General features: G+C 32.5%; 1 protein-coding gene across 1 annotated transcript; it reads left to right on the top strand.

Moving 5' to 3' along the window:
- Positions 1-58: 58 nt before the first annotated feature.
- On the top strand, positions 59-27,214 carry LOC126880720 (uncharacterized). Its single transcript, XM_050644767.1, has 2 exons — positions 59-269; positions 27,033-27,214. The coding sequence occupies exons 1-2, from the start codon at positions 59-61 to the stop codon at positions 27,212-27,214; spliced, it is 393 nt and encodes a 130-aa protein (XP_050500724.1).

Here is a 27,214-nt window from a genome sequence, read left to right as displayed (position 1 = left end):
GTAATTTTTAAAATAAAATAAAAACTTTTTCAGCCAAGCGTTTAAGAATATCTACAAGATGCTGAAACCGGGAGGTCAAGTATTCGTATCATGTTTCGAGCATAAGCCGGTGGATGAGGCCTTCGCCAAATTGGCCGTGCACCTTAAATGGAAAAAGTACGGAGATCACACATCGGCCTATTACTACAAAGCCGATCCGAAAAGTGAATATGAAAAAGATTTGGCAGAAGCTGGATTCAAAGATTACATGTTTGATGTCGTAATGGAAAGTCATATGTTTGATGAAAATGAAGCCATTAGGCTATTGATTATATTCAAAATAAGATAGCTAAAAGGAACTACAACGTTAACGGGGTTTTATTATTTGATATAGTCAATGGACATCTATATATGAAAAAACCACGGAGTGCTACCATTTAAACGGGTGCGTTTTTGAGAAATGGGTGAATTAGTCCCTGGGCACAGGTTACATTAGGGTGAGTTCTATGCACTTTTGGTACAAATACGTCTACATAAAAATTGTTCCTGGTTAAATTTCCTATCCAAATATAGCTTTTTAAAGTCAAAGATACTTTTTTTTATAAAAATATATTCAAAAGAAAAAGCACAAAGAAACCCAAAAGAAAGAAATTTTGTTTTTTGTCCCATAACTTTTGTCCACGGGGATATAGGTATAGACATTGCTTCACAGAAAAAAAACTTATATATTTTCTCTTTAAAATGATGTTTGGTATAGGTCATTAGGATTTACAGTTTTCGAAATATGATTTTTTAAATTTCGCCACTCACAGCAATTTTGGGCAATTTTCACTAGTAATACCACTAGAGGTCAAATTATTTCCGGAAATTTTTTTGAGATCATGAATATTTTGAAAATTTCCCGAGTCGCAGACGAGGGAAATTTTCTAAAAATATTCATGATCAAAAAAAAATTTCCGGATATTAATTTGACTTCGCGTGGTATTCGGTAAGAAAATTCCACACCAAATTTGCATTTGAAAATCCAAAGCTGCATGAACAGATTAATAGCGCGCCATAGCTTTGTCAGCAATTATTTAGGCTTTCAAATTCGTAATTTCTACTCATTGTAGTTGCATGGGAATACCATTTCAAGATAGAAAATAGCATATTCTTCAATTTTACATAAGCTTTGAGTAACTACAAGTGATAGAAAATGAATCAAAACTAAATTATGTAAACAAATAAAAACCAGTCTGTCAAAAATGTTCTGTTATTGTAAACGTCAAAAAATTTCCACTATAATTCGCTGTTGGGTACCCCACGAGCAAAAAATTTCCGATAGAATACCTCCGTTGCCATGGTGATCTGTCAAAATAACGTATTTTGATTGGTTCAAAATTATAGGTGTGGAATTTTCCTTGTTATTTCGCGAATATTGTTCTGTAACTTTTTTCTACGTAACTTTAGGTATAATATGCAATGGTACACGTAATAGGAATAGAAATCAATTACCTTTAAAATGGTCTACTGTATAACGTTGTACGACTTTTTTTTTAAGAGATTATGGTTTTTCAAGGTTTTATACTTTCAACGATTTTTTTTTATAATATAATATAAAAATAAAACAAAATTATTATATAATATATTATATATTATATAATACTTAATATAAAAAAATATTAATTTTTGTAAAAATTAATTTTTTACGATTATTTTTGAAATTTCTCATTATAACTTTTTTTTTCTTGTACATGAATATACTATCTATATATTGCGCAACAAAGAGGGCTTACTTTCTGTTCTTTAAAATGGTGTAGGTATCATCTATATTTAAATACATAATGGAAACCGAGTGATTCTTTGATATTTTTTTACCTGTATTATTTAAAATTATTTCTTTTACAAGAATTACATAAACATTAGTCTTAAAAAACATCACTTTAGTTAAAATTATTTAAATGTTGACATTTAAAAAATTTTCTAAATCAAAGTCCATCTCTTCGTTAGCATTAGCTTCAATATCTTCCTCTGACACCTCAGTTATCTTAAACTTCCCACAATTAGCACCCATGTACATGCACCCTTTGCAGAATATTGAACAACTAATCCCTATCTTCCTACAACCGCATTTTTTTGTACATCCTTTGGTACATTTACATGCTATTTTTTCAAGCAAAGCTTGTGCTGCAGGAGCTTTGACAGTAAATATTGGAATTAATCCATATTTTCAAGTTTGCCCGGCCGAGTCAAGTGGATCCAAAGCATTACCTATACAAAATAAGATTCAATCATAACACACAATCACATAAAAAAGTTATAATGAGGAATTTAAAAAATAATCCTAAAATTAAAAATCGTTGCAAGTACTTATTACAATTTAAAAAAGCATATCTTATTCAAAAATAACCCTAGAATTTTTTATAATACACCATTTTAAAGTAAACAGAATAAGCTTTCTTTTTTATTATATAATATATACCATATAGAAAAAAAAGTTATAATGGGAAATTTAAAAAATAATCGTAAAAAATATAAAAACTCGTTAAAAATCTTGAAAAAGATAACCTCTTTAAAAGAAGTCGTACAACATTATACAGTAGACCATTTTAAAGGTAATTGATTTCTATTCCTCTTGCATGTACCATTGCATATCCCTAAAGTTACGTAGAAAAAAGTTATAGAACAACATTTGCGAAATAACAAGGAAAATTGCCCAAAATTGCTGTGAGTGGCGAAATTTGAAAAATCATATTTCGAAAAGTGTAGATCCTAATGACCTCTAAAAAACATCATTTTAAAGAGAAAATATGTAAGTTTTTTTTCTGTGAAGCAATGTCTATACCTATATCCCCGTGGACAAAAGTTATGGGACAAAAAACAAAATTTCTTTCTTTTGGGTTTCTTTGTGCTTTTTCTTTTGAATATATTTTTGTAAAAAAAAGTATCTTTGACTTTAAAAAGTTATATTTAGATACTACATTTAACCAGGAACAATTTTTATGAAGACGTGTTTGTACCAAAAGTGCATAGAACTCACCCTAATGTAACCTGTGCCCAGGGACTAATTCACCCATTTCTCAAAAACGCACCCCTTTAAATGGTAGCACTCCGCGGTTTTTTCATATAGAGAGATTCATTGACCATATGAAATAATAAAACCCCGTTAACGTTGTAGTTCCTTTCTATAGTACATAATCAATAGCCTACCATATGGAAAAGTAAGTTTCTATTATTTTTATGCAGGTCAGCAATATAAAACTAATTTAAAAAGAGTATCCAGTCCCCACATGAAATTTCGTATACTATTTGATTTTATAACGATATTTTTGTTTTTGTGGATGGTACAATATAGGCGCCTCACAGAGGCCTAATGAAGCAGTAAAAAGCCCAAAACTTACCCACACTCAATAAAAAAGGTACGTAATATCAATAAAAATGTTAATTCAGACAACAAACGCAATACTTAAAAAGGACCCCACACAAACCTTATGGAAAATAGGTCCCAGTGGATTTCGTTCATACTTTCTGAAAATACTCTTTAAAGCATCCTGATAAAAAGTTCTCATGGGCACAACTCAATCGTATAAATGATTTTCAAGATATAGAGGCCCAAATTCGGAAAATTATAAGATTAACGGGATATTCCAATTCCGTGAGTTACTGGTTATTTGGCAACATGTAGAAGTTTGGATCAAGGAAAAGTACTAGCAGTCTATGATTTTTTCCTGGCTATCCAATGGCGACCTTTACTTTGACCTTGACGTTCAACGGACGTCATCTTCTAGAGTTTCGAGGGTTTTTGGCATTCAATTGATATAAACAGATTACTCATGGGTTTTGGGATCGCTAAACACGAATATGCCATCAGAATTGCCCTCCGGATGACGTGGTGGCCAGGGCCTCTGCAAGAGACGTCATCTTCTAGAGTCTCGATGGTTTTCGGCATTTAATTGATGCAAATGAATTACTGGAGGGTTTTTTGAAGTCGCTATACACGAATATGTCACCATAACCGACTCCCGGAGCACCAGATTTCCAAGGTCAATGAAAGGGGCTCCTGGAGTTTCGAGGGTCTTTGGTACTACATTAATGTAAACGGATTAGTTATAGGTTTTTGGGGTTGCTGAACACGAATACGTGATCAGCACAGACACAGGAGCACCTGGTGCCTAAGACAGGTTATCTTGTGGAGTTTCGGAGGAATCAAATGGATTACTCTTAGGTTTTTGGGGTTGTTGCACATGCATACACTATCAGATCCCACCCACAAATGAAATTGTGTCTACGGCACAATGTGATCACGTATTCGTGTTCAGCAACCCCAAAAACATATAATTAATCCGTTAGCAATAATTTAGTACCAAAGACCCTCGAAACTCCAGGAGTCCCTTTCATAGATCTTGGAAACCAGGTACTCCGGGAGTCGGTTCTGGTGGCATATTCGTGTTTAGCGACCTCAAAAAAACCCTCCAGTAATTCACTTGCATCAATTAAATGCCGAAAACCATCGAAACTCTAGAAGATATGACGTCCCTTGCAGTGGCCCTGGCCACCACGTCATCCGGAGGGCAATTCTGATGGCATATTCGTGTTTCGCGATCCCAAAAACCCATGAGTAACTGTTTATATCAATTTAATGCCTAAAACCCTCGAAACTCTAGAAGATGACGTCCGTTGAAGGTCAAGGTCAAAGTAAAGGTCGCTATTGTATAGCCAGGAAAAAATCCTAGACTACTAGTACTTTTCCTTGATCCAAACTTCTACATGTTGCCAAATAACCAGTAACTCACGGAATTGGAATACCCCGTAAATCTTATAATTTTCCGAGTTTGGACCTCTATATCTTGAAAATCCTTCATACGATTGAGTTGTGCCCATGAGAACTTTTTATCAGGATGCTTCAAAGAGTATTTTCCCAAAGTATGAACGAAATCCACTGGGACCTATTTTCCATAAGGTTTGTATGGGGTCCCTTGTTCAATTCTTGGTTTTATTGGAACAACAAAGCGATGTTCATCAATTCATTATTTTCGTTAGTTGAGCCAATGTATTACGTTTATTGAATGGATGAATATCACCTTATTGATAATACGAACTCTGTTCATTGAGTCAGCGAACACTATTCATTGAAACAACAACGTCGTTAATTGACCGACGAAGACTATTCGTTGGGTCAATAACAGTGTTATTTCTCCTAACGTATTTCGTTTAGTTCTACAATTATTTCCGTTTATTCTTACAATTAATTCTGTTCATTCCCACAATAAATACGGTTATTCTATTCTATTCATTCTTACAATCAGTTTTATTCATTCCTACTATAAACGTATTTTATATTAATAATTACTGAATGCATTAGCCCAATGTATGACATTGATTAATAATAATTTTTTAAATCCCTCTTTTTTGTCCTAAACCTAATGCACTTTACACTGTGTGATTTCTCATAATATGAGAAATCATATTATGATTTCACTTATACAGTGTGCTGGAATAAGTGTTACACTCCCCCCCCCCCCTTATTAACTTATTTATTTTTAGCAAATAAGCAAAACGCTCGGACAGGTCGATTTTTAAAATAATCAAAGTATATTATAACATCAATGTTTCGAACTTTACGCGATCCCTCATCAGGTGACAGGCATAACTTTGATTTTTTTAAATGGGAATGTACATCATGTGACAGCTCATTTAAAAGCGTTTGAAATAGTGATTCCAAAAATGTATAACACTTTAATCCTTTTTGAAAGCGCAGGTGCAAAATTTCGATCGAATTCTTTTTAAACGCATTCATATTTGTTTTGTAATCCTGAGAAAACTAATAAATGTTTTTGAAAAATTTAAAAGGAGAATAAAAGATTACATCATTACCGAGGGCTGAAAGTCCCTTAGAGTAAACAAAAAGTTTCTCTTTTGAATGGTATATTTGAAATTAAAAATCACACTAAATTTTCTCTTTTTCACCCCTGTGACTTATTAAAATAATCATTATAGAAGTCTAAGGGACTTCAAACCCTCGATAATACCGTAATATTTCATTCTGCGTTTAAATTTTTCAAAAATACTAATTAGTTTTCTCAGGATTCGAAAAAATTGAATAAGATAATAGGCACACGAAAACTTCCTTCCAGTATGGACTACACTTGGAAACGAAATGAAATTATTCGGCACTTCGGCAGAGGTAACAGCATTGTTTAACAAAGAACGATAAGGAAAAGCCGTTACATTTCAAATGGTCAAGCAAAACATTTATTGTTTCAACAACTTCGTTTATTGTTACCATGAACGCATTGAATGTGAATATTAAACGCAGTAGTAGATTGATTAATGCATTCGTTATCACAACAATCAGTTTACATCTATGGAATAATCAAATATTACTCTATATTAACAACATTTGTACATTGCTTTAATGAAATCTGTACATTGTCACGATAAACCAAGGTAATTACTTATCATCTACGAAATCAAGAAAGTGCTTTGCTGCCAGAATTACCATTATTTATTAAATATACGAAACTAACTTATTGTCTGAATAAATTGAGTGTTATTGATTAATGTACTCTAGTTATTTTCACAATTATTATTCAATCGTTGTGACAATAACCAAAAATATTGATCAATGTCTAAAAGTTCGTTGAAACAAAAAATTAAATTGTTGTTACAACGAAATACTATTCAATAATCACTGTTAATCAATATTACGAACTAAATTTTTTTGAGTGTATCCTTCGGTAACACCACATTTCAAATTAATATAATTTATTTATGTGTTCTTGCTTCAATGTCCAGCTTTCAAGTCCATATAACAGTGTTGAAAACACATAACATCTGAGAGCTCTTATTCTGAGTTCTAGTCTAAGATCTTTATTACAGAGAATTTGTTTTCATTTTTACAAACGAATTTCTTGCTACTTCTTAGTTATTGTCTGTACTTGTTTTCTTAGTTATTATCTATAATATTTAGTCTTTTTTAGTATTAGCGGAAACAGAAGACTAACTAAAAATATTGATGAACATATTATCAGAAGAAAGTTACAGGCTAAGGTTGGACATTATCTTTTCAAAACCAAAATCATGGTATTCCACAAGAACCCCTATGAACAAATTACACCCAACATACAAATAAATGGTATCATCCTTCAGAGTTCCAAAAGCTTTATATACCTGGGCTAAATAGTCAGCTAGACCACTCAAAAGAAATTAGAAGACGCACTGAAATAGCCAGCTATCCGTCACAATAATAATGAGAACACAAAAGTGTTATGTGTGGTCTTTATTACTATATGGCTGTGAGACCTGGACATTAAAACAGTATGACGTCAACAAATTGAATTCATTGGAAATGTGGATGTACCACCGAATGCTGCGGCTACGAATAAGCTGAACCAGTAAAACTACGAATGAGGAAGTACTGGAAACAATGAACACACGTCCTCATCTTGTCAATACAATCGAAATTAGAAAGACGTCATATCTGGGACACATAATGCGCCATAGGGAATTTGAGCAGCTCCAGGTAATAGTAGAAGGCAAAATCGAAGGTAAAAGGGGTACAGGCAGAAAGAAAAATCCTGGCTCCGAAACATCAGAGATTGGACCCACACAACAGGAAATGACTTAATCCATCAAGCCCAGATTAGAGAGATATTTGCAATATTGATCGCCAACCTCAATAGAGAAGGCATTTAGAAGGAGGAGTATTTTTTATGTTCATTTATAGACTACATTTTTCACAGAAACTGTTTTTTTTTTAAGATAATAAAGCCCATATAGTATTCTTATCTACTGACAATTTCTTCTTGTCATTTTGTATTCAATTTATAAGAAATAAATTAAATTGCTATATTTTATAGATACGTATTTGTTTCAACACTCCAAAGTTAGGGCAGTTTTTAAATTGAGTATAAGTAGTAGAGGGCTTTGAGCTTACAACGAACTCACAAGTTTCTATTTCGAGTTGTAGGAAAAACGATCGGCCGAAAGTATATATCTTAAAACTAAGTTGCTTTTATTACAGTTGATAGTAATTGAACCAAAAGTTTTATTCCGCTGAAATAAAGTTTCGACAACAAGTCCCTAGTGATAGAAGAAGATGGTATTTATAGCTATTTGTGTACCTAGAGAACTACAGTGAGGAGTTTCTCAATTCGATTTTATCCGGTTATTTAATACTTCTAATTTAATGTTTCATATCGGTCGATTAGTCTATTAAAAAGTTAGCCTATCGTATATATTAGACTACATACTTGGAAAATAATGGCTTGAGTCATGGACGTTTTCAATACAGGGTGAGGCAGATAAAGGGCCTATTAGAAATATCTCGAGAACTAAAGGTAAGAAAATCATAAAAATTGTTATACAGGGGTTTTGAGGTGTGAACTATTTAATGAAAATATTTTGGTCTCTTTGCTACTTCCGGTTATACCGGAAGTTGATTGTAACTTCGTTTTTTTAAATAGGACACCCTGTATATTTTTACATTTTTGGATTCTCCTCGATTTCTTCTTTCTTTAAATATAAGGTTTTGTAATATTATACAGGGTAGGTTACAAGATAATTACGTTTTCTTATTAATTTCGTAGCAACATTCACACCCTGTAGGCTTGTAGTAGTTTGACATAATAAACTCTATTTATGTTCAAATGATTTTTAATATAGTCTTCTATTGTTAACAATTATTAGTATAGCTAAATTTTTCGTTTTAGTATACAGGGTTGGTCGAAACACGGAATGGGTATTTTCTGAGTTTTCTTAAATGGAACACCCTATATTTTAGTATTGTAATGAAATGTTGTTTTATGGTACATTTTAATTACTTAAGCACTCCCTATACCTATCTGCTTTAATTTGTGAGTTATTGGTGATTCAAGCAAAACATTAATTGCAACACAAAATATGTGAAATTGTATTAGGTTGGCCGTGAAAATATTCAATCACAAATAATTTTTTGGAAATAAATACATATTAATCTAGACTGATACTTAAAATTGCCAATAATGGTTGAACTGTCAAAATACCATCGAAGTTAAGATTGTTGGTGCGATTAACAATTAAGCACAAATTAAAGCAGATAGGTATAGGGAGTGCTTAAGAAATAAAAAAGTACCATGAAATATCATTTCATTACAATACTAAAATATAGGGTGTTCCATTTAAGAAAACTCAGAAAATACTCATTCCGAGTTTAGACCCACCTTGTATACTAAAATTAAAAATTTAGCTATACTAATAATTGCTAACAATAGTAGACTATATTGAAAATCATTTGAACATAAACAGAGTTTATTATGTCAAACTACTACAATCCTACAGGTTGTGAATATTGCTACGAAATTAATAAGAAAACGTAATTATCTTTTAACCTACCCTGTATAATGTTACAAAACATTATATTCTAAGAAAGAAGAAATCGAGGAGAATCCAAAAATGTCAAAATATACAGGGTGTCCCATTTAAAAAAAACGAAGTTACAAGCAACTTCCGGTATAACCGGAAGTACCAAGTAGATGAAAATATTTTCATTAAATAGATCAGTCTTCAAAATCCCATTATTCCAATTTTCATAATTCAGTTACCTTTAGTTCTCGAAATATTTCTAATAGGCCCTTTATATGCCTCACCCTATATAGCTCAGCGTGTTAGGACTCGTTTACAGTGCTTAATAAAAAGTGCAGAAATGAAAGGAATTTAGATTGCATGATGATGTATTCGGTTCCATGACATATAGTAACGCTACAGTTCGTCACCCTACAAATTAGTCCATGTTATGAGGCCGCTCCCATAAGAAAAGTTTTCTGGTTCAGTTTCTCTGCGGATTCCTCTTCAAAAATGTTTCGTTTAAAAAACCCAAGTAGCACAATAAAAACATTTTAGTTTTATTTAAGGTTTATAAAGGTTTTATTGTGGTAAATAAGAAGATAATGGTTATAAAGTTACCTTATAGATATACTGCCAGAACTTGAAAACTGTTAAGCATTTGTCACTGGTTTTAAAGTATCTAATAAGAGTACCAAATAAGACTAATTAAATTAATCTTAATAGATAATTTGTCTTATTTTAGTTTTAAAATGGTTTATTCTGTTCACTTTAAAACTAATCAGTTTTATGAAGAACTTCCGGACTGTTTGGTTTTATTAGATTCTCGTTTGTGACCTTTTAGTTTTATTGCAGTTTTAAAGATTCTCCTAATATGACTAATAAAACCTATTATTAAAACTACTTGATCTCAGGACTATTATGTCAGTAAAATATATGCGTTAAAACTATTTTTTTAGTTTTCTTTAAAGTTGCTTTCTTAAAAGGGATTAATAGGCTATATTAAAACGTAAATTTGGTTATCGGAAAGACTAAACTATGCTTCTTGTTAGAAATTATAAACAATAAAACTAAACTCATCCCCTCTTCCTTCAGGTCCAAAATGGTCGGCGATTTGTTTTAGAGCGAAACAGTTGTGTAGTGCGTTGTAAAAAGTGGAAGTACAGTTAGTATGGACGACATAAGTAGCAAGTACTTAAAATATAAACGAACTGGTCATTTTAAAAGAAAAATACAACACACACAGCACTACGACGTCTCGATTTTAGGTTAGATTCACATTAAAACCGAGTGGGATTATTGATAGCAGCATTAAAACTAAACGGTTTTAATTCCAAGGCAACCTTGCTTTTATGTAGGATATATGCTTTTGGAAAGGTATAAAATAAAATCATTTGATCTTAACAATTCTCTGTCGATAGACCAAATAGTTTTATTTGGCTTTCGGCCATATTGCTTTCTGGAGATGCTGAAAGCCAAGTACAATATAAGGCTTACATAAAAATTATAAATAAGAGCCTTAAAGACATAAATTCGATTTATTTTAACATTAAAACATTAAAATTGTAGATAAAATTATTTTTCTTTTAAATTAATATTTTTCGGATTTAAATTGTTTTATTATTTTTATTTTTTAATTGCCAAAAGTCAGAAATTTTAGGGCGCGTGAGTTATTTAGACCTATATTTTTGTTAACATTATCAATAAAGTTGGGTGCGCAAGTGTTTTTCTACCTTGATAGTCCGAAATAACCAATTACTTTTTATTATATTATGGTTACAAATACGTATCTACCTATCATAACACATGGAAAAATTTGTTGGCCTATATGGAGTATATGGGTTTAAAGAATCATTTAATATGGTAAATTGTCTTTAAAAGTCTCCATTTAAGAAACCTTTTTAAGTTTGCTATAAAACTGCCTGCACTTAAAGTGTCTTTTAACATGGTTTTAAAAGAACCTTCACAGCAGCTTTAGAACCAGTTGCTTAAGAAAACGAAAGTTTTAAGATTTTTATTTTTGGTTTTATTGACCTCTTTCAGAGTGGGCCCTTTTATGCTGAAAGCGGTTTTATTGCAACCTTAAGGTTTACTTAAAAACCAAATGATTTTAATTTTAGTTTTATTCTACAGTTTTAAAGTATCCTTAAAAGACTTAATAAAGCTGTTCGGTGCTACTTGGGAAATCATAAGGGTGCCAGACAAAATTTTTGGTCAGAAATTGTTTAAACAATTTTTTTAAGATCACCCTTTTTAGAACGGTTTTTCGGTTAGGTTTTTGGGTAATTTTAAACAAAAAAGGTCTCTTTTAATTTTCTCAGAAGTTGGTAGTTTCTAGTTAAGCATAAGTCCAGATTGTTTTTGGAGTTGCCAGGTAGCTAAATTAAAGTTTAAATATTCACTTTCAAGATTTTGACGAGTAATCGGGGCTTATTTTAGTATAGATCGTTGTTTTTTGATGGTACATAAAATATAACGTCGGACTCACAGTCCGCAAATCCAGAAAAGGTCCAAAAAACAAATATTTTCGAAAAAACGGTCTGATAACTTGTCATATATTTAAAATAAACAAAAAAATCATTTGCACAAAAATTTAGTATTATTTGGATATAAACTCTTGCTTTGAAAATAAAAGTTACCAGATATATATCTTTGTCACATTTTGGGTACTATAAAACACAAAAACCCAAATTATACAAATACAAAACAACTATATCTAAGAAACTAAACAGAGACTTAATAAAAAACAAATGTTTGAGTTGCATAGTAGATACCTATGCATGTAATGAAATGTGACACTCTTTGTGGAACATCCAAGACTTCTGAGATTGCCTCCTTAATTTTTTTTTCATGTCACCGACGTGATCCTGTATCTCTTTGAAATCTTTCAAACTAGCATCGTCATGGAGAATGCTCAACTTCTGGCTCAGACTCAAAGAGAAATTCCGCATGAAGCTTTACAAGATATGCTTGTTACTTTTCAAAACTCATATTCAAAAAATCTGTAAAAAGTAAGTTTATATCATTCACATGTACCTACATAACACATAATCAGTATATCACTCACAATTATTATAAATCGAATAAATATTTTTATTTACACTAGAAATAAAATATTTTATAATTGGATCTTACCTGAAGATTTGTTACAACTTGTGTAACGTGCGGACTCACACTCCGCAAGTCAATATAACATACGAACTAAATGCACTAGACAACTCTCACATCCGCCCCCCCTGAAAAAAATGTCCCCTTGCTTGAAGCTATCGAGCACCTCACGACAGAGACCGTAATTAATCGTCAGAAATCGACCAATAATTCAACAAGCGGACTCATAGTCCGCACGTAAACTCTGAAAGGTTAATTATGCGCAACCGCTCGACATTTAAGAGCGCCGCCGCGGCAATAATTTATTATTAACATATTTTTTTTAATAATTTATTTATTTGTTCGATTAATTATTGCCAATGCGCTAATTAATTATGCCAACCACGCTATATTTAGGAAGTAGTGGGGCCTCATCTTATTCCATACCCAAACACCATCCAAAACCCGATGTTTCAGCAATGCAATGCCAGACCACTTGTTGCCAGAGAATCGTTAGCATTTATGGATCAAGATCTTCGTCTTCTTTAAGTACGGTGCCCCAATTTTAGGCGTGTGTAGCTTCCATGACAATTTGCCGATATCGTTCTCGATTTTGGCGGCATGTAATAATTCATCTGCTGATAATCCAGTCCACTGACGAAGGTTTCGGAGCCATGAATATTTCTTTCGACCAATTCCTCTTTTTCCGTCGATCTTTTCGTTGAGTATTAACTGCAGTATCCTGTATCTGCAATCTCTCTTTATATGCCCCAGATGTTCCTCTTTTTTATCATCTTCATTAAGTCACCTTCTGAAGAAAACTTCTCTGTTTGGAATGGGTTGAACCCGTGATATTCTGAGCATTCTACGATGTGACCACATCTCTAAGGCTTCTAATTTGTTCATGAAGATCACATCAACCATTTACCTTGGCCATTATAATGGCCTGATCTGTCTCCAATTGAAGATGTCTGAGACATGGTATGTCACAGGCTCTTGATTGGGCAACAGCCTCCAGAGACTTTAGCAGCTCTTACTCACAAAGTTGCGGTAACCTTGAATGAGATACTCTATCAAGATATCGACCAGTTCATCAGAACGATGCCTAGGAGTGTCAATGAGTGTACAAGAAATTGTGGATCCGCCACAAATTATTGAACCATCTTCCGCAGTAAGTTGACGGATCACGCTGAAAATTTAATCATTTTACTAATAAAGGACACTAAACCTAGGGTTACCATATGTCCGGATTTCGTCCGGACAGTCCGGATTTGAAAGACATTTCCGGATTGGCGTCCGTATATGAGAAATGTCCGGATTTTTTCTTTACTAAGAAAATGAAAAACACTTGGCCCAACGGTGGGAAATTTCATTCTGCGCAGCACCTAGTTAAGTTGGTCGCACTGCTTTTCAACAGCGAACGAGTACGAACAGACAATAATCGGTTGACAGCTAGTTGAGTTAAGGGTCGTTTAAACACAGCGATAAATCAAACAACTTATCAAGGTCAATCGAGTTGTTGCAACTTATCATTGTGTGTAAACGGTGCATCGCACAACTTATCAAAGTTGGAGTTGGGTTGAAGGTGATATCGCATTGAATCGCAGCGTCTAAACAGCGTTTCAACTTGTCATCACAACTAGTTGCTGTGACTTGTCGTTGTGTTTAAACGACGCTTTAGTGTAATGACTATGACTACTGTGTAATTGACCGTGGCTGTGAGCTGTGAGATATTGACGTTTACGTCAATATTACGTTATTTACGTTTAATTTTCTGAATAGTTTAGTTTAGTGTACCTATAAACTTTGTAAAATGCCAAAGCGTAAATGTGTTTTTACTGACAAACTTAAAGAAGAATACAAGTTTATTAGTAGCGAAACAGCTGTACTTAAATTGTGCCTTATGCATTTCGCGTATGTACAATGTAGAGGTAGAAACTATTAGAACTATAAGATAATAAAAGGTACAAATAAAAGATATAAACTATTTTTATTTTAACCGAACCGAATTATTACAATAATACATACAAAGAAATTAAGAGATGTTTTATCTACAAAATATTCGAACAGACTGAATACCAAACACAGAACTAATCAAGTTCTCACATTCATATATTATAACATGACACTTTTACGCAATAGGTGTATGGAATTAACTTTTATGCTTTCGGAGAAATCGGTGCGCCCCTTGAAGACTGCAAGTATTTATTTTAACGCTGACAAAAATAATAATTATAGTTGAATATTAGATTCCAACAGCAACACAGTCAAATTCACATTTTACATTTTCTACAACCCCTGGGAATAGCCCTGTCCGGATTTGACCTTAATAAATTATTGTAACCCTAACTAAACCCATACCTATACCACAAATAATTGAAATTAGATAAATATGATATGTAGGTGTTAACCTTTTTGTCCCTCAGTATATTTTAACATACCATGTCTTTCTTTATACATCTACATCTTACTATCTACAATACTGCATTACCTTTAGATTATTGATAATTTAAGAGCATACAGTAGCGATCAACAGGTAGCAACAAACGCGGTCCAAGATTGCGGCTGTAATTTTGAATATTTTGTCAAGATATTTGGCACACATATTCGTAATATAATAAAGAATGGCGGTACATAGCCCAATTTGAGAAATATATTAGTAAGTGGAAATTACTCTATAACTAAATAAAATATTGCAAAAAGGAGCCTGTTCAGTAAAGAAGAGTTGCAGTTTTTTTATTTGTTTATCGTAGATAAAATATTGTATGAAACTGTGCGAGAAGTACTTTTTGCGAACTTACGCGATGTATAGCAATCGCTCCGCTGTCGCTCGTGCTCTAAACATCGCGTACGTTCGCAAAAAGCATACTTCACGAACTGTTTCATAAATAACTAGTGTTTGATAGTATAAATGTCACTGTCAGTGTCGAATTACCGACGCACTGTTGCCTCACTGTTGAAAGTTCGCAGAACTTTCGAAAAACAAAAATATTGATGATGCGCTACTGAGAGATTTTGAGAGATTACTGAGAGATTCCTGGACGCGCTCTTAATATTTTGAAAGAAATACTCGTAAGTCTGCTTTGTTTACTGTGTCAATTTAGTTCTATTATTTGGATCTCAAACTCACAAAAGGTATAAGGATATGTTGTCTGCACTGCTCGTGATTGAGAGTAACTGAAGCCTCATTATCATTCTAAACCAACAAGGATTAATTATTTCATGGGCAGAATTCTCGAGAGGCTTCTCGACAATGGCAACAGGATCTCCAAAGCTATGCAATGGATTTGTTTATTGATTCATGGAATTATTGAAGTATTTGTGACATTCATCTTAGCACTGTACTTTCTCTAAAAATCGTATTCGCTTAGCTTAAGGTTAGCGTTTAGCACGTGCCCATAATACTTTTCTATTTCACGTTTTAATAGACAATATAAGCACTTGTTCCAGATGAATTCGGTAGCTAACCTTTGAAAGATTTGAAAATTCGACATCTACATATTTCACTCATAGGTTTGGATCCCGCGTATGAAAAAAAAGTTGATTAATAGCAAACTGAAAATTTGTTAATAGATTAAGGGCGTCTAGTCGGACAAACTTTGATATATGGGAACACCGGAACGGGGGAAGTTTTAATTGTGGAACAGGTTAAAAATTTGGAACGGTCAGACCACGAAAACGTCACATGTATTCTGTCCAACAGAAATTCCAATTGATTTGTTACCCTTTCATTAAACTGTCTAGGGGAGTGCAATTAGAATGAAAAGATACAATGTTTCGGAAAAAATCAAACAAGGTTATATTTTTCTAAAACTTTTTTTGTTAGTTTATAAATATGTTAAAGTAAAAAGTTCTACTTTCAAATTTCGCCGCTAATTGTTTATTAATTGTTTAAACAATAACAATTGTTTTGTATAAATAATGTTAAGAATATGGGTGAATTCAACATTTTATTTTGATAAAAAATGTTTTTATTTTAGTTTTGATTATGCTGAACCCGAATCTGACATTACAATTTGCAAATTCAAAATGGCGGATTCAAAATGGCGGATTTTTTCCTAAAAATCCTTAAAAAGTAGTTGTAAAATCCGATTTTTTTTTATAAAACGTGTTTGTTTACATATATGTGGATATTTTTGAGAGGTTGCTGAACTTGAATCAAATTTTGATAATTTAAATTATAAAATGGCAGATCCAAAATGGCGAATAACCTAAAAAATAGTTGTAAAATAATAATTTCTTTACAAAATGTATTTATTTCTACATATGTATATTTATTTTTGAGAGCTTTGATAAACCTAACTTAAATGTTAACATTATAAACTATAAAATGGCGGATCCAAAATGCTGATTTTCTAAAAAGAACATAAAAAAGAACATTTTTCTAAAACATTTATTGTCTTTATTTTTAACAGGTTGTTGAATCTGAATTAAAGATTAAAAATTTAAATTTCAAAATGGCGGATCCAAAATAACGGATATTTAAATGAAAAAGAAGTAGAATCCAATCAAACAAATTTCAATTATGAGTAAAATACCTATATTTTTCATAATACTGAAAATTGTTATTATGGAAAGTTGTTCAGAATTAAAAACGATGTGTCAATATGCAATTACACTCTTCTAATCGAAATATTGTGAACTATAAAGGTACATATTTATTGCGCGAAATATAATTTTTTTACATACCTCGTATAATATTGATAAAATATAATATTTTATATTTGCATATTAAGTGTTAGACCATGCACAGCTATTTATGACGAATAACTTTCTTCATAAAATTAATAATAAAACAGTTATCATAAATAATAAGTGAAAATTTAATGATGTTGGGTATAATTAATTAGAAACAATATTAAAAAAAACAAATTTTCGATTAGAAGGATATAATTACATATTGGAACATAATTTTTAATTCCAAACAACTTTTCATTATAAAAATTTTTGATATTGTGAAATATAAAGGTACTTTACTCTTGAGTGAAGTTCATATTTTTTGACATACCTCGTACAAAATTAACAAAATTTGATATTTGATGGTTGCATCTTACGTTATATACGATGCAGAGTATTTTATAAAGAATAACTTTTTTTCGTAAAACTGATATTAAAAAAGTTATCAATAGGTTCCAAGTTACGCAGACATACTGTATAAGAGCTAAAAAAAAATTTTTTTGTTAAACATTTATTATTGTTGAAGCTTATTATTAAATGTATTTTAGGTAAGTTTTACACAAAAAAGTTTTGATCACTCTGTATATACATTTTTTCATCTGGTAATTTTCGGTTTTTGTATTACATTTTTGTTATCTTTCTAAGTTTTCTCAAAAAGAAATTGTTTATTTCATTTTTAAACTAAAATAATTCAATGTTTTTTTAAGATTATATCCTAAGCTTTAAAAAAATATCAAAAAAATTGTATTAGATTTATTCAAACTTGAGTAATACCGTCTTAAATTGGTGGGAATTCTGTAAAACTACAAAGTTTTCAAAAATTACATTTTTTGAGACATCGTATTATTTGAATTAAATTTTTGAGATTTTTTTTGAACAAAACATCGTTTAATAAGATTACTGAGAGGTAATTTGTGCAAATTTGAGAGTTTTATAAGTAAAATTGTATTAGTTACACATTTCTAAATCATTTTTAAACAAAATTCATGTAAGGCTCACTTTCCGCCCACACCGTACTTATGACCATACATTTTATTTCTTTTTATTACAACCATAAGATAGCTTATTTGATCTTCTTTCATGTCCAATTTGTAAAATTTCTTTTGATCCATTAGTTAAAGAATTACAATAAAAAAACTCAACCGTGCACTTCTTCCAACGCTAGTTTACAGTGCGCCAATGTGTGTGAGAAGGGTGACTTTAGCGTTATAAATAAAAAATTACAGAAGCTAGAGATTTAATTTTAGAAAAATTTTTATATAAGGTTTTTTTTGTAAAATTTTCTGAATTTTTCAATGGTCAAGTCAGTTCTTTTCTAAAAATTATATTTTCGGAGTTATTTAAAAAAATATCTAACTTCGCTGTTCATTTGTTTAATAAAAAATGAAGCACCCACTTCTCGAGTAGAACTTTTTGATATGTTGTTTATTAAACATTTCTTAATGAAATTACAGAAAGTTTTATCTTGTTTGATTTTTTCCGAAGTGAAAATCTAAATGCACTCCCCTAGTCATGCAAAAATCAGATTGCTATTTATCACCTGTCATAATTCCTGTCATTTGACATATTCTACGTGTTCCACTCATTATAGTTCCCATTTGGTGATAAATAACAGCCTGATTTTTGCATGAGAGTTTAATGAAAGGGTCACAAATCAATTGGAAGTTCTGTCGGACAGTGTGGTGGCTAGTCTTAAGGGGCCACCGAGCCATGGCACTGGTTCTCAAAAATATACTTATTGGAAAATATATTGATGAATAAAAATACTTTTATTTTTACTATGCTTTTTTTTAATATCAATGCATTATCTACATACTTTATTTATTATTATGTAATTTAATCTTCACGAAAATACAAATAATTCCTGCGAGTTGCTCTACCCGAGCACCATTTCGTATGGCTCGAGATTTGACTTCAAAAGCATAGGAAAAGGTAGCTACAACGGACGCTGGGGTTTATGAGAATCCGAGCCAGCCAAACTTTGGCTCGAGTGTGTTTTAGAATGTGGCTTCTTTAGTGTCTTAGAATGGTTTTCGGTTATCTATAACTTTTTAACGTTGATTTGAAATTTCAGTCATCACTCTTCAAATTGTAAGGGCCGTGTAAGGATGTTTAATAGAAATATATATTCAAAAAATAGCTGGGTTTGTGGATGTGATCAAAAAAATGCATTTTCTGTTTCGTGTGTGTTTTGTTTGGGAGCGATTCTACATGGACAATACGTGGTATTAGATTTAGTTCATATTTACGAAAAAAATAAATATATGCCTTGCCTTATTTTCATGATTCCTTATCCATGCGATAATCTAATTATACATAAATGTTAATTTTAAAGATACTGTGCAAAAAAAACGAAAAAAAATTCTTTTTCATCCAGTACCCGTTAAATTTACCTATTAAGTTGTGTTAAGGGTAAATGTACCTACGGCAAATTTCTCTATTTGTGCACCACCTCTTTTAGTAGTAACGAGCCGCCATTGCTGTCGGACAAAATACATGTGACGTTTTCGTAGTCTGACCGTTCCAAATTTTTAACCTGTTCCACAATTAAAACTTCCTCTGTTCCAGTGTTCCTATATATCAAAGTTTGTCCGACTAGATACCCTTAAGCTATTAACAAATTTTCAGCTTGCTATTAATCAACTTGTTTTTCATACGCGGGATCCAGACCTATCACAGTTTGTGTACGATTTGTTGTCCGAGAATCTTCTTCTTTCTTCTTTGTGTGCCGTGCTTGTTTTCAAGCGTTGGCTATCGTCGTATTAACAAGCTATTGAAATGTTTCTCGGTCTGCAGCTTTATGAAACAATTCCTCGACCGTTCAAACTGTCCATTGTCTAATGTTACGCAGCCAGGACAATTGTTTTCTTCCAACCCAGTGTTTTCCTTCGATTTTGCCCTGAATGATCAACCGAAGTAAACGATATTTAGGTCCTTTCATTATATGACCGAAGTATTGAACCTTTCTGATTTTTATGATGTTGATCAATTCTCGCTATTTGTGCATGGTCTCCAGTAGGGATGGGAAAAACCTACCGGTTATAACCTAAAACTGGTTTTTTTACTTCGCAATAACCGGTTTTGTCGGTTGTTTTTTTGTCACGGTTATTACCGGTTTTTTCTTTTTAAAGGAACAACCGGTGAAAAACCGGTAGAGTTAACTCTGAAAAAATATTGTTTTTTTTTTTCGGAGAAAAGATATTATTTGCTTAAATTCATCAATAACTCTCGCTTTGTTTAATGTTTATATTCGTTAATGACTTTCACACTCAGTGAAATATGTTTAACCTGAATTGGCTATTTTGATGAACTTGAGAATAATTTACGGCCACACGGGCGATAATTTACGGCGCCGCCGTAAGAGCATTGGTTGACTAACTCCCTATTTCATCTACAATTGGTTAGTCAAATGCCTAACTCCCTATTTCATCTACAATTGGTTAGTCAAATGCCTCGTCAGGTTTACTGCTCTTACGGAGCCGTAAATTATCGCCCGTGTGACCTTTCGCTAAGACCGTCTTATTTGTTGAACTGGGGAATCTTAGTAAAAATAGATACATATTACTATAATATATCAATCATCTAATCTATGCACTCATAGTTGTATTATTATAATAATTGTATAGATGCTGTGCTACACAAACGAGAAGAAACTTATATTTTATCAAAGGTAATACCACGAGTCCTCTAAATTTATCAAGCAAAATTTAGAGGACGAGTGGTATTTGAAAAGATTATTTTGTGAATATTAGTAAATACTAATAATACATATTGGTTAAATTAATTTGTTCATGATTATTGTCACCAAATCTAACGCTAACGTCCATTTTGTTTAAATTAAATTATGACGATGTTAAATCGCGAAAATTTAAATCGGTCAAAATTGCGCGGCCTACTTGCTTCGTGGTCTTACCCAGCTACGCTGGGTGAGTTCACCACAGTGCAGTGGTGTAATTGGTTTTGCCTAACCCCCAGGTGAATGCATTTTATTTAATTATTATTCACCCGTGTTTTTGTAATAATAAAATAGGAGAATGTAATTTTAGAACTATTTTACTAATTTAATTATTTTATTAATTCTACTAATATAATGTGTATTTTAAAAGTAACTATTGTTCCAAAATATTACGTTGTAAATATTCGAATCCTTTTATGTGATAACACTGGTTTGTTGAAATCGGCAACACAATAGAAGAATTAGTTCTGTGTTCTGTGTACGGTTTACACCGGTTCTGTTTGACGTTTATGAAAAGTTTAGAAATATTTATTTTGAAAATAAAAGCTGTAGAAAATCTGAGTATATCGTGTTTAGTGTTTTTAAAATATCTATGTACCAGGGCTGTTCATAAATTAAGTTAGTAAACACAGGTATGTACGTATTATGTGAAATTTAGGGTACCTTAAGTTTTATCAGGGAAGAGACTGTTTTATCAAGGAAGAGGCTGTTTTATCAGTATTACACTCAATGATTGGCTAGAACGACGCGTGGTGATTGGCTGAAAAAGCAAAAACGTCAGAATGTGACAGGTGAAAAAAATAATCATTAATAAATCCAGGAGAAATAATAATTCCTGTGGAATCACTAAAAAAATGAAAAAAACAATAGTTTTGTGTATGTTGTGTAAAAAGGAGTTTTTTTTTCAGAAATACAACAAGTTACGTATTTTACGTAAATTACTTCATATTACGTATATTATATTCTAAAAATAGGTATCTAATTTTACTACCTTTGGCATATTGCAATTATTTGGTAGTAAATATTTAGAGCCGAAATTTTCATTACGATAGGTAGGTCATAAATTAAATCACATATTCTTGGACCCAAATAGATCGATTGAACCTAAGTTACCTTAGTACAAATGTGCACTTAAAAAAATGACAGCCGTTCGAATTTACCAAATGAAAATATTTTTTTTGCACGATTGATCATTTTTGACTGTTTACCGTGACAGATTTTACGTCAGTAGGTGACATTTACTAGCAACTCAACGGTAAGTAATCCAACTCTACGGTAAGTACTCCAACTCGACGGTAAGTAATTCACTTACCGTCGAGTTAAAAAATCTCTTAATTTTAATTTATTTTTTGAAAGAATAAAGAAAACGAATTATTTATTAATATTGAAAGTTATGGTACAATTTGTTAAATTATTTAATGAAATCCCACTTGTTTGGGCTGTGGTTTCACTTCTAACAGAAACTAGTATACGTTAGTAGTATTACTAGTATTGCACAATATTTTTTCGGCAAAATCTATTTTATTTTGAAGAGAATCTTCTACATAGCTTTCTGCCACTGTCGATGAACGCCAACCTCCATGACGCTTTAATCCGAGGACATCAACACCTTTATTAGCCAAAAGCGTTGCTGATGTCCTCCTGAACGAATGGCCAGTATAGTTCTCGGGATTAGGCAAATTTAAGAATTTGGCAATTTGAGAAGGCCAGCCCCCGATTGTCCCTTTCCCTATTACTTGAGCACAACATTTTTCTTTGGCGTATCTTAAGAACAAATGATTTGATTTTACTTGTAATGGACGAAGTTTTATATACTTTTGGAGAATTTCTAAATATGGAATTTTATCGTCTGGTTTATTAACGACTGTAAAAGTACGCTGGATGTTCGTTTTTGTATTGGGTACTTTTACAATCATTAAACCATCGGTTTGTTGGATGTCATTCATAGTAATATTATATAATTCTTCTCTTCTGCAGGCACCAGATATTCACAATATCATTGCGACCTACAAATTATGAAAAAATCTTCATTAGAGTATTTCTTTTACCTAAACTAGCTTATATTACCTTGTGAACTAGAAATTCTTCATCCGGTGCTTCCATCAGATATTTTTCAAATGGATCCCGTGTAAAAATGCTCGCTTTCTTAGGCCTATAGCCAACATTTTTTCTCTTCAAATACGCGATCAAAGTTGAAAACTTGGAAATATCAATGCCATCATACAGAAAAACGGTGGATTTAATCATTGAATATTCTGCCCAGAGGCTTCCAGGAGCTTTCAACTGCATATGTCTTTGAACGAAATATGCCAATAGAGTCTTTTCTTCGATTCTTAAATTCTTGCCTTCGCACCATTTTTTAAAACTTTGGTAGGTATTTTGATAACGGATTTTGGATTTTTCGGGAATAATTGCGGAACACCCTTCTTCCCAAGTCCGTTCAATTTCTTGAAATTCACTTTCGCTCATATTTTAATTTATAATAATCAAATCCGTAGATTCCAGGGGTTTCCTGACCCGGGAAACTAGTACCTGTTTAGGGTCCCTTGTCCAGGGTTACGGATGAAGTCCACAACGGCAGCCATGGCGGAGAAGAACACCTTCGGTACGGTATGGATGGCGGACGTGGCAACCCCTTGATTTTAGGGTTTGTATGGAATCAAAACAGAGCAGCGTCTGACTCAGAATGAGCGGCTGACAACAGCGTCTGACCCAGAATGGGCGGCTGAATGAAAACTCGCCAACCCGCCTGACAAGCGTGGCGTTTTAATGTCAAAAAACCCTCTTCAAAAAAAAACATGTCGAATCACAAAACAAACGGAATATTACCCCAGGTGGGTAGAGATAACAACTCACAGTCCCACACCGACAAACCGGTCCGCCTCAAGGATTCTGGGGGAGGCAAACATTCGACTAAACTAAACGTAGGTACATATAACATCAGATCCATGAATGAAGACACTAAACTCCACGAATTGGAAGAAGAACTAACTCATATACAATGGGATGTCATCGGTCTGTCAGAGATAAGAAGAAAAGGAGAACAAAAAATACTATTAAACTCGGGAAACATGCTGTACTACAAAGGTAATGAAGATAACACCAACAACGGAGTTGGTTTTATAATAAACAAGAGAATCGTTAGATACATACAATCCACCAAGGGTATATCAGACAGAGTAGCCTACATTATGCTTAAATTAAAAAGAACGTCGTTGAAAATTATACAGGTATACGCACCAACAAGCACATATAAAGATGAAGATATTGAAAACTTCTACGAAGAAATAACACTCGCTGTGGAAGAAAAGAAAACTAAATTGACGATAATAATTGGAGACTTCAATGCAAAATTAGGGGTAAGAATAGACGAAGACGAACACAGAATAGGACAATATGGATACGGCGAAAGAAATAATAGAGGACATACATTAATGAACTACTTGGAGGAAAGACAACTTTTTGCTATGAACTCGTTTTTTAACAAAAAACCGCAAAGAAAATGGACATGGATAAGTCCCAACGGCAATACTAAAAACGAAATAGATTACATCCTTACAACAGAAAAAGCCATCATCAAAGATGTTACAGTGCTGAATCGTTTCTCAACCGGTAGTGATCATAGACTTGTCAGAGCCAAACTCAGCATTAATAGCCAATTCGAAACAAAAAAGAAAATGGAAAATAAATCGAAACTAGATATGGGAAAACTTAAGAAAGCAAAAGAGGAATATAAACAAAAAATAAGGGAAAGTATACCGGCCACTAGAGATTTGGAAAACAAAAATATCGATGAAATAAATCAGCTATTAACCGATACATTAGCAAAGGCGGGAAAAGAGGTAGCACAAACAAGAATAAAAAAGGAAAACTATATATCCCAGGAAACAAAAAACCTCATGAGCAAAAGAAAAACATTAATAGAACAAGATAAGAGAAACACAGTAGATTACAAAGAGGTAAACAAAGCTATCAGAAGGAACATCAAAGAAAGTCAAAGGATAGTACAGGAAGAAAAAATAGAAAAAACCATTGAACAAAATAAAAATATGAAGTGCTTAAAACCACAGCTTGGAAGCATACAGATTAATAGTATAAAGAACAAAGAAGGCATAGAGACCAATAATATAGAAGAAATTATACAAATAACACAAGAATATTATAAAAACCTCTACAATACAAAACAGAAACCAACACAAGAAATCCTTAAGCAATTACAAATAAAAATAAAAAATGTCAATTCCGACTTACAACCAGAAATCAGTAAGAATGAGATAAAAAGAGCACTCAAGGAGATGAAGAATAATAAATCGCCAGGAAAAGACGGGATAACTGTAGAAATGTTAAAAATGGTGGGAAAACAACTAGAGAAGTTTTGTACACACTTATGAATAAAATATTAATGACAAAACAAATACCCAACACTTGGAACGAAGCAGTAACATTGTTACTATTTAAGAAAGGAGATAAAAAGGATCTAAAGAATTACAGACCCATAACTTTACTAAATGTGATGTACAAACTATTAACCAAGATATTAACAAACAGATTAACAACTAAATTAGATGGATACCAGGCAAGAGAACAAGCCGGATTTAGAAAAAGCTTCAGTACAAGTGACCACCTTTTAACGATGAAGATATTAATCGAAAAAGCTAACGAATATCATATCCCGCTATACATGGCATTTATTGACTTCCAAAAAGCATTTGATAGTGTGGAACACTGGGCAGTAAAGAATTCCCTACAAAACAGCAGAATAGACTACAGATATACAGACTTAATTACAAATATATATGATAAGGCAACAACAACTATCAAGCTAATGAAACAAACGGAGCCTATTAAAATAAACCGAGGAGTAAGACAAGGAGATACCATCTCGCCCAAGCTATTCAACCAAGCGCTAGAAGATGTGTTCAAACAACTGCACTGGGATGGTTTGGGTATAAACATAAACGGGCAATATCTGAATCACTTACGATATGCTGATGATATTGTATTAATAGCAGAAAGAAGTGAAGAAGTACAAAGAATGATGGAAGAACTAGATAGAGAATCGACAAAGATAGGACTGAAGATGAATTACAGTAAAACAAAAACCATGACCAATCAACAAGAAGAACTAGTAATTACAGTGGCACAAACAAGAATAGAACAAGTAAAAGAATATATATATATATATATATATATATATATATATATATATATATATATATATATATCTAGGACAAATCACTAGATTAAATAAAGAAAATCAGACCGAAGAAATAAAGAGAAGAATAAGGTTGGCCTGGGCATCATTCGGAAAACTGTCTTATATTCTAAAGAACAGAAAATACCCGCAATACCTAAAAACAAAAGTCTTCAATCAATGTATACTCCCTGTTTTAATATATGGCTCTCAGACATGGACGTTTACAAAAGAGAATATGGAAAAAATAGCAAAGACAGAAAGAGCCATGGAAAGACAAATGCTGAACATTAAATTATCAGACAGGAAAAGAAACGAATGGATCCGTAACAAAACAAAAGTGAAAGACGTCTCTACCCAAGTAGCAAAGCTTAAATGGAAGTTCGCCGGACACACCCTACGGCTGAAGGATGAAAGATGGACTAAGATGGTAATACATTGGAGACCATGGAACCACAAACGAAAAAGGGGAAGGCCACAGATGCGATGGTCAGATGACCTGAAGAAACACACTGGGTCAAAATGGATGCAAATTGCCCAAGATAGAGAGGCATGGAAGAAGGAAGAGGAGGCCTATATCCAAGGATGGATGTTTAGGGCTGATTAGATAGAATAATCAAAATTGTACTTAAAATTATTGACAACTAAATAAAAACTCAATTCTCCATTGTTGTTATGCACCCTAGTTACTACCTAACAACCAAAGTATCTATCTTGATAAAATGAATGAAACTAGTCAATATGACGAAAATGTTTAATTTTATAATTTATAATGGTATCAATCGTGCAAAAAACGTTATAAGCATGTCGAACGTTAAGGGTAACCGATCTCAGACAATAATTGTCTTCGATCGGTATAAAACCCTTACCGTTCTCCATACTTAATATACTATTTTAGCATACAAGGATTCTATTTCAAGTGCAAAACCGTTACAGGTTAGAAAAATTGGGATAAGGTAATGAAATCTTGCAAAGAAGTGTCGGTGCGTAAAAGCTTGCATTAACCCCTAGAATAGTCTTAGCGTTTATTTTCTAATAAAATTTTGGTATTTGTTTCAGATCTTTGCATTTCTGTAAATCCAGCGATGCTGACTGTTTCCAAAGAAGATATGGAAGAATACACTGAATGTTATTTAAATGAGGTACAAAACAGCAAATGTTTTACTCGTAATACCCCTGAAGATAATGATTTAACTATGACGTACAAAATGTTTATAATAATTGCTACAAAATCTGAATAA

Source organism: Diabrotica virgifera, chromosome 2, assembly GCF_917563875.1.
Source record: "Diabrotica virgifera virgifera chromosome 2, PGI_DIABVI_V3a".
In the NCBI taxonomy this organism is placed as follows: domain Eukaryota; kingdom Metazoa; phylum Arthropoda; class Insecta; order Coleoptera; family Chrysomelidae; genus Diabrotica; species Diabrotica virgifera.
The sequence above is the reverse complement of the archived record's forward strand: the minus strand, read 5'-3'. Positions and strand labels throughout refer to the sequence as shown.

Coding starts and splice junctions, on each gene's coding strand:
- LOC126880720 (XM_050644767.1), top strand. CDS start 59: ATGCTGAAACCGGGAGGTCAAGTATTCGTATCATGTTTCGAGCATAAG. Junction 270..27,032: donor GTTTGATGTCGTAATGGAAA/GTCATATGTTTG, acceptor TATTTGTTTCAG/ATCTTTGCATTTCTGTAAAT.